The following is a 17,575-nucleotide window of genomic DNA, read 5'->3' as shown; positions in this document are numbered from 1 at the left end:
AATGGCTCGTGAGGAGGGTGGATCTGGGATGTGGCTGAGCTGGCCCTGCCCCCTCTCGTACCTTTTGTGGTAAATGCACAGGCAGGGCAGTCTGGCTATCGTGTCTCCCTGAAGCAGCTCCTCCAGGCAGATCACACACTCGCCTGCGTCTTTAGTCAGCACATCGTCTGCAGAGGGAAACGGGAGAGTGGGGGAGGGTCAGTCACCAGCAGACAGGTGGCACAGAGCAGGCACGGGTCTAGAACTGGTTGGAAGTGCTCAGGTCACCCAGCATATGCAGGGCACGGTGAGGGACACAGAAGCCCAAGTGGACCTGGGCCTGAGGGCCCTCACTGCGGAGATAGGGCATGCATACCACACACTAATTACGTGAAGGCAAAAGGGGATTACTTACCAAATAAGTGGCCTGGGGCTAGAGAGTTAAGGGGGCTTGGAGAGGGATAGGTGTGTAGCAGAGGCAGCATTAGACAAAGGATTTCCCTGAATACACTTTCCCCCTAAACGTACACACAGACCAAGTGCAAGATTTTTGGTTTGAAAAAATACGGTGATGACTGGCGTGGTGTAGTAATACAAGGCAAAAATGAATGGAGGAAGCAGGTAATCTCACAAATACTTGTATATACACGTCCACAGCAGCACTATTCACTAGAGCCAAATGGTGGGAACAAATGTCCCCCAGCGAATGAATAAACAAAATGTGATGTATCCATGCAATGGAATATTACTCGGTCATGAAAAAGAACAAAGAAGCAAAGCATGCTAGAGTGTGGATGAACCTGATGTTTTTGAAGCCAGATAGAAAAGACTATCTATTATATAATTCATTACATGAAATGCCCAGCATAGGCAAATTCATAGCACCAAAAAGTAGGTCGGGGGTCAAGAGCAGGAGGGAATGCGGAGTGACTGTTTAATGCTAAGGGTTTAAGTATACAGTACATTCTTACCTATAGATACAGTGTTATATATCTCTACAACTTACTCATCTTGTGTAACTGAAACTTTGTACCCATTCAGTAGCAACTCCCATTCCCCTCCCCTCAGCCCCTGGCAAGCATCATTCCATTCATGCCCTGGTTCTATGAGGTGGACTATCTTAAATATCTATACTAATATAAGAGTATTATGCTAAGTAGATCGGGAGACTTCTGAACGTCCTTCTGGACAAAGCCATGGTGGTGGGGCTCAGGCAGAGGCGGTTAGGGGCGACCAGGCCGGCAGGGGAGGGCAGTCGGGGGTGAGCAGGACGGTGGCGGGGGGGGGGGGGGGCAGTTGGGGGCAAGCAGGCCAGCGGGGGGAGAGTGGAATTAGGGGTGATCAGGCTGGAAGGGTGGAGGGGCAGTTGGGGGTGAGCAGGCCAGCATGCAGAGTGGTTAGGGGTGATCAGGCAGGCAGGCATGTGAGCGGTTAGGAGCCAGCGGTCCCAGATTGCGAGAGGGATGTCTGACTGCCAGTTTAGGCCTGATTCCACAGACGTTGGGCCTAAACCGGCAGTCGGACATTCCCCTAGAGGTCCCAGATTGGAGAGGGTACAGGCCGGCTGAGGAGACTCTCCCTCCCCATGCACGAATTTCGTGCACCAGGCCACTAGTCCTATATAATAAAAGGGTAATATATAATCAAAGCATAATATGCTAATGATATGCTAAGGCTGTTCAACTGCTTATTATGATGTGCACTGACCACCAGGGGGCAAATGCTCCAACTGGTAGGTTAGCTTACTGCTGGGGTCTGGCTGGCTGATCTGGGACTGAGCGAGATGGGCCAGACACGCCATGCGGCCCTTCTGCAGTCCATCCCCGGCCTATGCCCTCTCTCAATCCGAGACCCCTTGGGGGATGTCAGAAGGCGGGATGGATTGGATGCCAGCCTGCTGCAGGCACAGTGGGGCCAGGATGAGCAGGAATGGCATTGGACTGGACTGCGGGTTTCAGCTCAATCCCTGCAGGCCACCCAGAAGGACCCCATCCGTGCACGAATTCCTGCACTGGGTCTCTAGTTACATCTAGAATCATGCGGGAGGGTTCCTTTTGGGGTGATGAAAATGTTTGTAACTAGATAGACATGGGGTTGTCCAATGCTGTGAATGTTCTAAATGCAACTAAATTGTAAAAATTCAATTTTTTAAAAGAGAAAGAAAAAGAAAAAAAAAATTCCCATCTCCTCCTCCCCTGTCCCCCCGCCCCCACAAAAAAGAGTGAATGGAAGGAAGCCACTGCACACCATGGGCCCCAGCAAAAGCCGAGCAGGACAGGAAGAGCACCGCAGTGCGTCAGCAGCCCTCTGCTAGATGTCTAAGACATTCTGGGCACTAGTGACTCAGTGAATAAGCCACGACCTCAGGATGCGAGAAGCTCAGAGTCTTAACAAAAAAACAGAAATGAATAGCCCAGCAATTTCTAGGAAGTCTTATGATGCATATAGGCCCAGGTATGAGAGGTATGAAAAATGTCTAACTGGGGTGGGAACTATTCAGAAAAGGATATTCCAGGCAAAGGGAACAATATCTGCTCCTGCCTTAGCAAACCTCCTGGGACCGGCAGGAGGTTTGCTAGGGCAGGTGCAGACTCCTGGGCCATGGGGTGACCAGGAATTGAACCTGCCACCCCTTGGTATATGGGTTGATCATCTGGGATTTAGAAGAGAGATGTGGGTGACAGGTTATAGATGAGGCATAGAGGTCAACTGGGAAGAAAGTTTCGAATGAAACCCAAAGAAAGCCGAATACAAACCTAGGTCAACCTTAATATCGGAAAGGCTTGGTGAAAGAGGGGATGTAAGCACAGGTTACCCAGAAGTTCTCAAAGCCACAGGAGAAAAACCGAGAGAGCAGGCTTATGGCTGTGAAGAAAGAAGAGCTTAAAACAGGACCAGTTCTCCACTACTAAGATTTTAACTGTTCGTGGACGCTGTCCTTGAGACATACTGAGGTTTCCTGTGTGTGTTCACTTCAGCCTCACAATCTTAGGAGCCAGGCAGGGCACATGTGTTCTCACTTTATGAAGATACTGAAGCCAGAAGTCAGGCATCTCGCCTAAGTCACAGGGCTCACGAAAGGTCGTGCAGATGGGGGACCCTCTAGTTGGCACCCTTCTCCACTGCCCTCTGATTACTTGGTTGTAAAGAGCAGTATCTGGGGCCTCTGAAATGAGGATTCCTCAGGGCCTAGAAGGCTATGGTGACTCAAAGCCCCTCACCAGGAAGCCTGAGGGAAAAGCCCAAAATAAAGCCAACCCCATACATCAGTTCCCGCGCACAGGAGCTGGGAGAACAGCCACTCTCAGCTGCTTGGCCCCTGGAGAGTCTGTGGTCATTTTCTCTGTCTGTAAACCCACAGGCTGCCGGGAGGTTGCTGGGATGGGGCGTGGGACCTGACTGCGTGGGGAAGCCAGCGGTGCTCACAGCCAGCAGAGCCCCGGGAGGCAGCCGTCTTCTCACAGTGAAAGGCAGGAACATGCCTGAGTGGGCTGAGTCAAACTTCCCGTCCCAATCCCCGGGGCCCTGGAAATCACCGGCCCCCAGATGTCTCTGGGAGCCAAGCAGGAAAGGGGAAATGACGGAAGCGGAAGCTTGGCTATCAGCTGGTTCCTCTCAGATGGGAGCCCGCTGCCCACTGCGGGAGGACCTCACAGCACAAAGCAAGGACACCGGGCCTGGCACAAGCCGAGGCTGCTCTGCAGATGAACTCAAATGCCCCTTGGCATCCCCAGGTCCCGAGGAGGGGCCGACCAATGCCGGCTGATGAGCACAGGAACAACGCTGTGCTTTCTGCCTTTCTCTCACCGCCTCCCGAGCCCCTCCCAAGCATCTTGATATCCTGGGCAAGGCCAACATCACTGCTCTGGAAGTGTGTTTGGCCTGACTGGGGGTGGTACAAAATGGTTCCAATGCCTACCCCTCCAACCAGACCAGGGAACCAAACCAGAGTGGTAGGCAAAGTTCTCTAGAGCCAAAATGGGACCCCAGAACTCCTGGTGACAAGGAGGGGGTGGGGAAGCCCGAACAGCTACAGATACATTCCTGCCAGCAGCCAGGAGGGGAGGCGGATGTGCAGCGCACAGCCAGCAGCCGAGTGTGGGAATGTTCAGTATGTTTCCCCTTGTACCCAATGCCAGGCAAGGCCTTGGTAGGAAGTGAGGTGGGAGCCAGAGGGAGAACCCCAGCGAATGACAGAACAGGCTCCACCCCCTGGCCTCATTTCCAGCCTAGGTGCAGAAAACCTGGTCTTGTAGCTTCTCAGCATGCACCACGCTGCTGGCCTCATCTCCTGAGGGACAGGAAGGGGCAGTGCCAACAACGCCAAGACTTGCCAGCTCACCCTGGCTGGTTTGGCTCAGTAGATAGAGCATTGGAGAGAAGGGTCTCAGGTTCGATTCCAGTCAAGGGCACATGCCTGGGTTTTGGGTTTGAACCTTAGTAGGGGACATGCAGGAGGAGCCAATCAATGATTCTCTCTCATCATTCATGTTTTTTTTTCTTTCCCTCTCTCTGAAAAACAAACCAAAACCAAAACCAAAAACTTGCCAGCTCCATTCCTGCGGAGTCTCTGGGCAAAGGGGAGACTTTTAGCAGAGTGAGTTCCCCCACCATCATCCTCAGCCCAGGACCCCGGGACTGTGAGGTGTGATCCAGTTGTGTTGGCGAGGTGGGCAACGCCCCAAAGGGATGAACCACTAAAGCTCAGGCCAGAGGGTTTCGATTTACAGAAGCTCCCACAACCACCCACTCAGCTCCCTCCTTTGGCCTCCACCCACCCCACTCCTCACTCCCCCAGCAGCCCGGCCTGCCAATCAGCAGCTGCTGGGAGCACCTTCCTCCTTTCCCTCTGCAGGAGGAACACCAGGCCAGACACCTCTGCTGCTGGTACTCAGCAGCTGCTGTAGCATCTAACAACCGCTCCTGGCAGCGCCCTCCTGGGCTAGGCAAACCTTCGCCCGGGACTTGCTTGGCTTCCCCAGACCCAAGAAAAGGCATTACCATTCCAAATACAGGGCCTCAGCGGATACACGGGCCAAAAAAGCACCACTTGCTCAGGCCTGCTGGCTCAGCTAGGGGTAAACTAGCAGCAGGTATTCCTGCTTTGAGAGGAACCCAATTCCCTCTCCTTTAAACCTTGTGTGGCATTCAGTATTTCAAGAGGCCTGAAGTAGGGGACAATGACCTCTGGCAGATAAGAGGAAGGGTAGTCAGAATCTTGAAGGAGCAGGGCATGGGGTCCGCACTCCCAAAAGGAAGGTGAGGGAAACCCTAGCCAGCGTAGCTCGGTTGGTTGAATGCTGTTCCATGCACCGGTTGCCATTTGATTCTGGATCAGGGCACATGCCCGCGTTGTTGGCTCGATCCCCAGTAGGGGGCATGCAGGAGGCAGCTGATTGATGTCTGTCTCTCTCTCTCTCTCTCTCTCTCTCTCTCTCTCTCTCTCTCTCTCTCTCCCCCACCCCCTCTCCTTCTCTCTCTAAAAAAAAAAATCAATAAAAACATATTTAAAAAATTTAAAAGCCAAGGAGAAACTTCTGAAGCTGCTCTGAGCACCACCAAGCTCTCCTAATACCAATGGCAATGGACCTGCCACACACCAGACTTTCCCAGGGCCAAGAACCCCTGGCTGGTCCTGGAACCAGGGCCTCCTATGCTTTCAGGATCTGACTCTCATGTGTTCATAGCAGAATCAGGTTCCTCACCTTGAGGCTCACTCTGCTAGCTGAGCAATTTGTTAGTAAAATTTTGAGTACATATTCTTGAGGGCAAATTCCCCCAGTCTCAGAACCACAAACAGATGTTGGAAAGGGAGAGAAGTGAAAAGTCCCATTCAAGCTGACCACATTTACCCACAAAAATGGGTCTCTCCAACTCCTTCCTCATCTCCTAGGAGTCCTGGGCTCCGAGCTGCCCTGGGAGAGGAGCAGGAGCGATGGAAGGCGCAGTGTTCTGGGGCCTGGCGCCCTCGCTGGCCCTCCAGCAGGGGTTAGCACCTGCCCCAGCACAGGTTACAGACTTTGCATTTCTCCTGAGCACCGGGCAAACCAGTTGAACTAGTCTTGTCTTTGCTGAAGTGTTTGGTGTGTGTTTTAATCTGGCAGGCGGCTACTGGAGGCCTTCCAACCGGCGGCTCAGGCCAACCCTCATAATAAGAAAAATACTACTTTCTGTCCGCCTCATTTAGGAGGTTTCTACTTTTTTTCCCCTTTGGTGGTTAACTAAATTTCATCTTTTAGAACCACTGCAAATTTTCTTCGAAAATCCCCAACTGGTGCCAGCAATTACAGAAAGTGTACGTGTGTGCGTAGAGGGGAGCCCTCCAGGGCAGCGAGCAGGAGTGCTAGAGAATCTTCGTGAGAAAATAGCATTTCTCTCTCTAACTGGGTAATTCTCCGCCTGCCCCCTTCCCAAAAAGATTCTGCGAGTTCTAGGCTTCACTGACTTTTTTAAGTCTCCTCACTTCTTTTAATCAGAAAAGATAAAGTGAAGTTGGGAAGTTGATATGGTAAGAAATCCTGGGTTAGATATGTTACTGGCAAAACCAAAATAAATATCTAGAGGTCCTGCCTAGGGCTTTGGCCTGTGGACCCTGAAAGGCCCATGCTTTATCTGAACAAGTACAGGACGTATGCCAGCCCTGGAGACTCCCACTGAAGGTACAAACCCCAGGGGGCCAACGCCTTCTTACCTGGAAGTCTAGGTGTCTTCAGAAAGGAAAGACAATACGAGGAGTCCAATCCAAGCCTCCTTTCACACTAACTGCACACAGAGGGGCCAGACCACTGTTTCGGAAGCACCTCAGCACCTTATGGCCAATTCCACTGATAGGACCCATGCAACACGTCCTCTCGTGGTAAAGCACTGGCTTTTGCAAAGGAGATTCTTGAGCTTAAAGCCTCTAGCTTGCATGTGTGTGCATGTGCATGTACACACACACACACACACACACACACACACACACACACACCACACACACTGAGGAGGAGAGAAAAAATGGGAACAGCCACAGTGATGCCTCAGGCTGGCCAGCCAACCTCCTGTCCTCTAAGGGGACTCTGACAGAGTGTGGCTTCTGCGGGGGACCTGTGCTCAGACCACAGGGGCTGCCAAAGCCTCTCTCCTGTGGAGGTGAAGGTGAAGGAGAGGAGACCCTTCCCCACGGCTGCGCAGGGAGGAGACCGATGGGCAGCCTGGCAGTTCTCCAGGACAGAGCCCCTCTTGCCCATTCTCCACATGGGACCAGTGGTACCCCGGTCTCAGGTGGCCCCAAGAGTACTCTGCCCTCCACAACTGCCTTTGTGAGATCGTCCCTGGTGACACCAGGAGCCCAGCCCTCTCGGGTGAGCCCACTCTGAGGCGGCTTTGTGTCCTTATGACACAGGCAGTGTCTATAGCAACTCTTCCCAGCAACCCACGGGACAAAAAGCGGTCTTCATGCGGCTCTGTGCAGTGTGGGAAATAAGCGAGCAGTTTCTGAGGCCGTGGCTGGGGAGAAGACACTCTGCCGGGGTCCCAGGCAGTGACAAGGAGCAGGACAAAGAGGAGCTAGAGCAGCCTCCAAGGGACGCACACTGACAAGCCCACCGCGAAGCCCAGAGTGTGCGTGACAACTGATTCAGACACGGCAGGGACAGGGAGAGGCTGTCCGCTGGGGAAACGAAGGGGCTCCTGGACGCCAGGAGAATGTGAAGGGGAGAGAAACTCTGGGGATAGAGATTGGGCCAGAACCTTCCCGCGGCTGGGCCTCCTACCAGACTGCATATAGCTGAGACGGCAAGTAACCATCCCGCACACATGCACCCAGAGCCTTTGGCTGAGCAAATAAACAAGAGAGGAGAACATTAGGATGTGTTTTCAGAAGTGAATGGATTCGCTTTGTCACAGGTTCATTTCACAGGAAAAATCTGGAATCCCCAGGCCTCCCTGGGCTAATGCTGGGTGGAGGAAGGAGGGCATGGGGAGGCAGGAGCCCAAGGACAGGTCCGTAAAGAGTCTACCCAGGAAACTTTCGCCATGAGGACGGGACCAAGCAATCCAGGCTCACCTCCTGCCCAGTCCTCAGATCCCCTGAGAGGTCACAGGGCTCTCTTCCTAGCACTGCTGTGACTCTAATCCTAGAAGGCGGGCCCAGTCCAGGGTCGGGGTGCGTCCCACTCAGATCCAGGGCCTGTTCTCGTGGAGGACACATTCTCTAATGAACATGGTTGGAAGCCCGAACTGAGCACATAAGAATGGAAAACCACTGCCCAGCTGGCGTGGCTCAGGGGTTGAGTGTAGACCGATGAACCAGGAGATCACTGTTTGATCCCTGGTCTGGGCACATGCCCGGGTTGTGACTCCATTCCCAGTGGGGTAGTGTAGGAGACAGTCAATCAATGATTCTCTCACATCATTGATGTTTCTATCTCTCTCTCTAAAATCAATTAAAAAATAAAATAAAATAAAAGATGGAAAACCAAAGAGCCATTAGCAGCACGAAAGAGAAGTCAGTCCACTCCACAAAATGACAAAAAGAAACCCAAGATGGTCTCACCTCTTTCGGGGCTGCTGTAACTTCCTGAGCACTGACATGTGCCGGCTCTGTGATGAAGGGTTTTATATGTAACTAGAGGCACAGTACACAAATTCATGGGTGCGGTCTGGCCTGCCCCCAATCCGGCCTATTGGGAGTGGAGAGGAAGGAGGAGGGCCTCAGGTCGTTGGCTAGCTGGCCTCACACCCTGGTCAAACTCCTGGTTGAACTCCCGGTTGAGGGGACAATTTGTATTTTAGCCTTTTGTTATATAGGAGGATATCTTACTTTATCCTGACAAAAATACTAAGAACTAGGTATCGATGTCCCCATTTTATGGACCAGAAAACGTAGGCTCTGCTAAACCGAGCAACTTGTCTAGGATAATAGTAAGTGGTTGCAGCGGGCTTTGAACTCAGATCAGCCAGGCTCCAAATCCTATTCCACGGCATACCAGGCAGATGCTGACACTCATTTCGTCCACAGAGGTGCCACTCAGGGTTTCACGGAATCCCTGGCCCAGTTTCCTACCCACGTATTCACTGCTCAGCTCTGAGGCAGGTTCCATGGCAGGAGTGACCAGGTGGCAGCTCAATGTTTTAATTCCCTAAGGGTGTCCACATCTTGCACCCGTTCTGCTTTGCAGAGCCAGGGCTTAAGCACTCCATGCGAACCAGTGGCACACACTCCCTGTCCCCCGAGGAGAGGTCACACCTTCTGCTGTCAGGTGTGAGAATGGGCAGAGCTCTATCACCCAACCTGAGGTCCAAGGGACCAAGGGGACAGAAAAAGGGCAGAGAGACTGAGAGACCCAAGAGACCTCCTGGTACCATGGACCTGACCCCTGGGCCTTCCTTCCTTCCTTGTCCCACGGCTCTTCGTCTCTGATCGGCGCAGCAAGACTTCCTAACGGTCAGGTGTCCCCTGGCTATTCCTGCCGGAAGGCGGCGGAAATGCTGCCCAGAGGCACGTGAGGTTGGGAAGACCTCACTCGGAAGCTCCCAGCCAAGCGCTTACCATTGTAGGAGAGGCGAGGTTTGCTCAGACACATTATAAAGTGCATTTCCATCTCATCGGAAGCCACAGACTTGGAGCAAATGGGGCACTTGAATCCTGAAAAAGAGGAAAACAGGATGAAATGTTTTCTCTAAACTAAGTATATTCATGATAAATGTAGATACTCCTAAGTGACTATGGCCATGTGATACATTTTAGACTTGATTTCTCCTTCGTTAAATCACCCAAAATTTTGTTATTTTATCACAGCCCCTGATTACCATTTATTCACCCATGCTCTCCCAGTCATATGCTCGTCACTGAAATTTATCAGAAGTCACCAACAGCTAATTTGAGTTTTATTTTCTTTTAGACCCTTGTCTAACGGGCATTAGGAATAGGCAGGCATCAAATCAGAACAACTAAATAATCTGTCTTTGAACAACAAAGCCTTGAGCACCCTTCCACTTCACAGCCCTCGAACCTAAGTGTGCAAGCCAGAGTGCTCCCAAATGCCTCGCGTGCCTTGGCCATATGCCACTAAGAGTTAACAGCTGTTTCACAACACCAGGCAAGCACAGGGTTCTATTCACCAGTGTGGACTGTCTATACAACCAAGGGGTTTCATCAGAATTCTATCGGTATTGGAGATTTCAGTTGAGAATCTTCTGAGCTGAACTCCATGAAGCAAACATGTCCCTTGATTTATTTTAGAGATTGGTCGCCTCCACATGCATCCAACCGGGTCTGGGGATCAAACCTGCAACCCAAGAATGTGCTCTTGACTGGGAATCAAACCCGAGACACTTCAGTACTTGGGCCAACACTCTTACCACTGAGCATTGCCAGAGCTATTTTTATAAATACCAATAAACTTCTTCCAAATTCCCCCATCTTACTTTTATTGAAACTATTTTCAATGGATTTTTTTCCCATTCTCCCAAAAGATTCAATACTATTAAGAAGCTATTGTTAATTTTCAATCAGAGTGTTCCATGCACAATTTTGTTAGATGCTGGTAATATCTATCAGTGACATTTCTTATGAAACAGATAAAAGGCCGGGAGTCCATGTGAGCTGATAGCTGCTCCAGGACAGGAGAATTCCACACCTCACCAACGTCTTTCCTCTCCACGCGGCCTTACTCAGGCAACCTTGGACCTGCTCTCTGCAAATAAACCCGTATTTATATCAAATAGCATCCCACAGAATGACCAGCCACCAGAAGATTGCCTCATTTTCTTCAGAGGCTGGCTCACCTTCTTTTCTGACTCAAAAATACCAATTTTGCAACAATTGAAGTGGCTACAGGATGTGTCTACTTTAAACTTGCTAAGTCAGCACTTAGTCTGCAGGCCGAGGGCCCAGGGCTGCGGGCAGGCCAGGGCGGCTGCAATGAGCTCTGGACCGGGTCCTGACACAGACACTGCTAGGTGTTAAAGTGATTTGTTACTAATAAAAAACCTTACACCTCAGACATTCTTCACTTTCCTGGTAACTTAGAACAGATTCATGGTTATCGCAATAACAGCATTAGCCAATCTCTGGATCCCGATGTGATTCATCGAGTGCAGGAAAGGAGTTACAGCTAAAGGGCTGGGAAGCAGCCACCCAACAGGAAGGTCTACAAGGGGTCGTCACTGATCATTTTTATGTCCCAAAAGGACAGGGATCAGAGAGCTTTTCAGGCTGATGAGTGCGGAGAGATTCAGGGAGAGGGGTGCCCCTGAAGAAGGCATGAAAGCTCCGAGCCCTCTCCCCATACCATGTCCTGTACATCTCTTCCACCTGCTGTTCCTGAGTTATACCCTTTTATAACAAACTGCTAGTCTAGCAATGAGATGTTTCTCTGAGTTCTGTAAGCTGCTCTAACAAACGGCATGAAAGTGAGGAGGGGGTTGTGGGAACCTCTGATTGATTAACAGCCAGTTGGTTGGAAGCACAGATGACAACCTGGACTTGCAATTGGTGTTTGATAGGAGAGGGGGAGGCAGTCTTATGGGACTGAGCCCTTCACCTGAGGGATCTGGTGCTATCTCCAGGTAGGTAGTTTCAGAATGGAGTTAATTACTAGGTGGTGTTGGGAAGACATACCTCAGAACAGGGTTTTAAGAAAGAGTTGGATTGGGAGGACATGCCACTATAGTAGGAAGAGACCTACATTCCAGCAAAAGCACAGTTAGGGCCACTTAGATCACTATCAGGGGGGTGGGGGGGTGAGGCTCAAGACATAACTCGAACTCTATTACGTCATGGGAAATGCCAAGATACCCTGAGTTTTCTGGCCTGAAAACCCTGGCAATAATCTATCCTCCTTCGACCTGTTTCCTAAAAATAGTCATTTACCTTACTCTTGCTAGAAGACAATGAGATAAAAAACCTGAAAGCATGCTAAAAAGCATGTATGTGGTAGCCTCATCATCACACAGGCAGCCCTTGACGAGGAGGAAGAAACAGGAAGACTGGGGGAAGGATCAGGGGGCTGAGAGATAGGGTGATGGAGCACAGGGCGCACAGGCCGAGACCATGCAGTGTGCGAGAGGGTGGTCAGTTTGCTTGCGAATTCTATCGGATGCCTTTGAACTTCCAGAGCACCTTGTATGGCACTTTCCTACAGCCAATGTGGACCACGGTCCTTGTTAACCTCTACAGAACCCACTCTTGCACACAATAATAACAGGTCACGTTTATTGAGCCATTACTATGGGCAACCACTGGGCTTTATATGTCTTCCCGTTGGCATAGTATGAGGTGGGTACCAACATTAACTCTATTTTGCAGAAGAGGACATCAAGGAAAGTCACTTGCCCGACAACCAGAGCTGGCACACAACACCCAGGAAGTCTGACAGCCAGCGTGCACCTCGCCAAGCCGTGTGACTAGCAGGAGTTACACAGCAGAAACAACCAAAATGCCACAGGCACCACTATTACTAAATACTTCAAATCTCCGGTGTAGTCCCAATTTCTCCTGAAGTCCCCACAGTTCTGGATAATTCCATAAATTAAAACAATATCCTCCCCACCTCACCCCCACCCCACCCCCACCCCACCCCGCCCGGGGATTGTGTTAATATGGAAGGACCGGATTTTGCTTTCCACTTGGCCCCAAGCCTACAGCACTGGCTGTGAGATGCTGAGTTTGCAAATTACCTTTTAAATGGAAATTAAAAGGCAACAGGTAAGAAAAATAGAAAACTTTTAAGAGCTAAGGGAAAAACTAATGTCTGTCTCTCCTTCTTTCCTGAAAAGGTCATTGGTGATCAAGATGGATTCTACCCCTCTGCTGCCCCAATTTTTTCTCATAATTATCCCGGCACCATTCAACACCAACAGCCCTATGGAATGATAAATTCTGTGATCTCCATGAGCTATTTAAAGGTTAAGATGTCTAAGAAATGTTGATACCATTTTGGAAAACAGTCCAAACCAAATCAAAATCAGTCCTGCAAAGTTGTCCAACTGACACGATTTTGTTAAATTTCTTGAGACCTTCATCGGCACTCAAGAAGCAGATAGGAGATGCCTGATTTTCCCTCACGAGAAAGAGAAAGCAACAGGTGGAGTCCCCAGGAGACCCCGAAACTGCATCTGAGACCAGACCTTACCCATTGCCCTGGAAGCCAGGTGGACAGACAGTAAGTGCATCCGCTGCCTTCCTCTCTTCCATCTGACTGACTTTCAGAGGCAGTGCCCTCCCTGCACATGTTGTGTCTACAATTTGACACCGACAAAGTGACGGGAGTGAACCAAGAGACCAGCTCAAGGTTATCCAGTCAGAAGAGCAGAGGACAGTTTGATCAGCCAGAAGAACCCAGCTGCTTCCTGTCATTCAACGGTGTCCTGCCTAAGAGGGGACTCCTCAGTGGGACCAGAGACCAGGGAACAGAGGTGACAAACCTGTATTTGCCACCCAGTGCAGGGTCTTGGCCCCTTTTTACTGCCAGGACAGCAGCAACTGGCTCAAGTTATAACTCTCCCAATCTTCTTGAGCATTTATCTTGCAATAAAAATTAAAGTTCTTGTGCTCCGGGGACCATTTACTTCTCATTTTGCAAATCTGCAACCTTCTCCTTTAAGACCTGATTTCTTGGGACCTGTGCTCTGCACGTTGCCCCAGTTCCCTCCCTGACCCTCCCTCTATGCTGATGCGCTATTTTAACGCTGCCCCAGTTCTGCGTGTCTCTGGGATCACCTAAACAGAGAGGAATCAAAAGCAACCAGGGAATATGAAGCCATGCCATCCAGGCAGGACCTCTTGTCCTGGCGGGGGGGGGGGGGGGGGGGGGTGTGCGCACGAATGGGGACTCCTCTCACCTAGGGGCTCACAGAGCCCTACGCCCCAACAATGCATCCCTACTGTCCAGTTCCTGGTTTCCAGCTTGGATCTGTCCTTCTCACATCCTGGTGGTGCTTCATGTCGGTAAAATGAGACATGACTAAATGAATTCAATCCAGTGGGACTTATTGCAAATGTCAGAGCAAGAAGTAACACTGGATGACTTTCTTTTACTGCAGAGATGTGTCCCCAAGAGCAGAGGTATCCATGCCCCTCTCCTACCCCTCTGGAAATTACCACTATGATTTGCTGAGGTATGGGCTGGTCTCTCCTGAGAACATTCTGGACTAGGGAAAGGCCCAGGAGTTCTGGCTTCTGTCTCTTTCAACACTGCTTTCCTGGACTCAGCCTCCAGACTTCTTTCTGTTCTGGGGTTCGAGGCTCACATGTTTCCATCAGTTCTTCTGGTTCTCAAGCCTTCAGTCTCGAACTGGAACTAAAGGCAATGGGTTCTCTTGGGATTTCTGGCAGATTATGAGACTTCTCAGCTTCCTTGATTATATGAGCCATTTCCTTATAATAAATAATCTCTCTTTCTCTCCACCCACACACCATGATTCTGTTACTCTGGAGAGCCCTAATACATCTGTTTATTAAAATGCCAAATAATAAAAATGTAAAAGACTTACAACATCAAATGTTGGTGAGAATGTGGAGAAACTGGAACTTTTACTTTGTTGGACAAAGTACAAAATGACACAGTCACTTTGGGAAAAGATCTAGTAATTTCTAATAAGAATATACACCCAACCCCACCCCAGCAATTCCTCATCTAAATATTTACCCCAAAGAAATGAAAACATATGTCTACAAATAGATATGTATAAGAATGTCCAACACAGCTTTATTCATAACAGGCAAAAATTGGAACCACCCAACTGTCTGTCAACAGAATGGATAAACAAACTGTGGTATAACCATGGAATGCAATAGAACACTACTTAGCAATAAAAAGCAACAAAGCACTGATACATGTAACAACAACCATGACTTTTAGGAACATGCTGCCCAGACGGCACAGCTCAGTGATTGAGCACCAATCCATGAACCAGGAGGTCACGGTTCAATTCCTGGTCAGGGTACATGCCCTGAGTTATGGGCTAGATCCCCAGTCGAGGGCATGCAAGAGGCAGCCAATTAATGATTCTCTCTCATCATTAATGTGTCAATCTCTCCCTCTCCTTCCCTGTCATTGAAATAAATTAAAACTTTTTTTTAAAGGACATGCTAATGAAGGACATAAAAGAGCATATATTATGATTCCAATTATATGAAGTTCTAGAATAGAGAACTAATCTATGGTGGAAAAAAATCAGAACAACGGCTGTCTCTACGAGGTAGGAGCTGGGGCAAAGACAGTGAAAAGGGGATGAGAGAACTTTCTGGGGTGATGAAAATATTCTACATCACAAAGAGGATTTATCAATTAAGGTATTACATATATGTCCTTATCTCTCCATTGCCCCCCATCCCCCCACTCATGCCCTCACCCCCCTGTTGTCTGTGTCCATTGGTTAGGCTTATATGCGTGCATACAAGTCCTTCAGTTGATCTCTCCCCCCTACCCCTCCCCTCCCCTGCCTTCCCTCTGAGGTCTGATGGTCTGATTGCTGCTTCTCTGTCTCTGGATCTGTTTTTGTTCATCAGTTTATGTTGTTCATTATATTCCATAAATGAGTGAGATCATGTGATATTTATCTTTGTCTGACTGGCTTATTTCACTTAGCATAATGCTCTCCAGTTCCATCCATGCTGTTGCAAATGGTAAGAATTCCCTTTTTTTTTTTTTTTTTTTTTTTTTTTTTACTGCAGCGTACAATTCCATTGTGTAGATACACCACAGTTTTAATTTATTTATTTACTTAAAAATATATTTTAATGATTTTTTTTACAGAGAGGAAGGAAGAAAGATAGAAACATCAACCAGTTTTTTAATCCACTCATCTGCTAATGGGCACTTAGGCTGTTTCCAAATCTTAGCTATGTGAATTGTGCCGCTATGAATATACAGGTGCATATATCCTTTCTGAATGGTGTTTCTAGTTTCTTGTGATATATTCCTAGAAGTGGGTTCACTGGATCAAATGGGAATTCCACTTTTAGTTTTTTTGAGTTAACTCCATACTGTTCTCCACAGTGGCTGCACCAGTCTGCATTGCCACCAGCAGTGTTCACAAGGGTTCCTTTTTCTCCTTATCCTTGTCAGCACTTGTCATTTGTTGATGATAACCATTCTGACAGGTGTGAGATGGTACTGCATTGTCATTTTGATTTGCATCTCTTTTCTTGGATGAGTAGTGACTTTGAGCATGTTTTCATATGTCTCTTGATCTTCCTTATGTCTTCTTTCCCAAAGTATCTATTTAGGTCCATTGTCCATTTTTTTGATTGGGTTGTTAAGTTGTCTTTCTTCTGTTAAGTTGTATGAGTTCCCTGTAAATGTTGGGAGATTAAACCCCCATCGATAATAACATTGGCGGATATGTTCTCCCATGCAGTGGGCTTTGTTGTTTAGCTGATGGTTTCTTTTGCTGTGCAAAAGATCTTTATTTTGATGTATTTCCATTTTTTTATTTTCTCTTTTAAGTTTCCATTGCCCTAGGAGTGGTATCGGTGAAGAAATTGCTTCTGCATATGTCTGAGATTTTGCTGCCTGTGGATTCCTATAGTATTTTTATGGTTTCCTGTCTTATGTTTAAGTCTTTTATCCATTTTGGTGGTCTAGTTTCATTTTTTTGCTGTATCTGTCCAATTTTCCCAACAGCATTTATTGAAGAGACTGTCTTGACTCCATTTTATGTTCTTGCCTCCTTTGTAAAATGTTAGATGAGCATAGTGGTTTGGGTTTGTTTCTGGGTTCTCTTTCTTTCTTTCTTTCTTTCTTTCTTTCTTTCTTTCTTTCTTAATATATTTTATTGATTTTTTACAGAGAGGAAGAGAGAGGGATAGAGAGCTAGAAACATCGATGAGAGAGAATCATCGACCAGCTGCCTCCTGCACACCCCCCAATGGAGATGTGCCCACAACCAAGGTACATGCCCCTGACCAGAATCGAACCTGGGGCCCCTCAGTCTGCAAGCCAACGCTCTATCCATTGAGCCAAACCAGTTTCGGCTGGGTTCTCTATTCTATTCCATTGGTCTATATGTCTGTTCTTGTGCCAGTACCAGGCTGTTCTGAGAACAGTCGCTTTGTAATACAGCTTGATATCTGGTATTGAGATCCCACCTACTTTGTTCTTCTTTCTCAGCATTGCTATGGCTATTTGGGGTCTTTTTTAATTTTTATTTAAATTTTTTTTATTCCAGATGAATTTTGGGAGAGTTTGTTCTAGGTTTATGAAATATGCCATTGGTATTTTAATGGTGACTGCACTGAATATATATAATAGATTGCTTTGGGTAATATGGACATTTTAATGAATTTGATCCTACCAATCCATGAACACGGTACGTTTTTCCATCTGTTTATTTCATACATTATCTCTTTTTTCAATGTCCTGTAGCTTTCCACGACAGGTCTTTTACCTCCTTAGTTAAATTTACTGCTAGGTATCTTAATTTTTTTGGTGTGATGGTAAATAGGATTGCTTTTTTAGTCTCTTTTTCTGTAAATTCACTATTGGTGTATAGAAATGCCATTGATTTCTTGGCATTAACTTTGTATCCTGATACATTGCTGAATTCATCTATTAAGTCTAATAATTTTTTATTGATTCTTTAAGGTTTTCTATGTACAGTATCATGC

At 48.2% G+C, this 17,575-nt stretch overlaps 1 protein-coding gene across 3 annotated transcripts in view; it reads right to left on the bottom strand.

Moving 5' to 3' along the window:
- The window catches only part of ZNRF1 (zinc and ring finger 1), a 93,688-nt gene that overhangs the window by 5,620 nt on the left and 70,493 nt on the right, over window positions 1-17,575 (bottom strand). For all 3 annotated transcript variants that reach the window (XM_084906776.1, XM_084906775.1, XM_084906777.1), the window contains exons 2-3: window positions 9,512-9,607; window positions 62-167 (exon numbers count right to left, since the gene is read on the bottom strand). In XM_084906776.1, coding sequence (XP_084762902.1) covers window positions 62-167; window positions 9,512-9,607 — 202 coding nt within the window. The remainder of the gene's footprint in view (window positions 1-61; window positions 168-9,511; window positions 9,608-17,575) is intronic.

Source organism: Pipistrellus hanaki (assembly GCF_964339955.1).
Source record: "Pipistrellus hanaki genome assembly, chromosome: 15".
In the NCBI taxonomy this organism is placed as follows: domain Eukaryota; kingdom Metazoa; phylum Chordata; class Mammalia; order Chiroptera; family Vespertilionidae; genus Pipistrellus; species Pipistrellus hanaki.
Note: the sequence above shows the minus strand (reverse complement) of the source record. Positions and strands in the feature narration are given on the sequence as shown.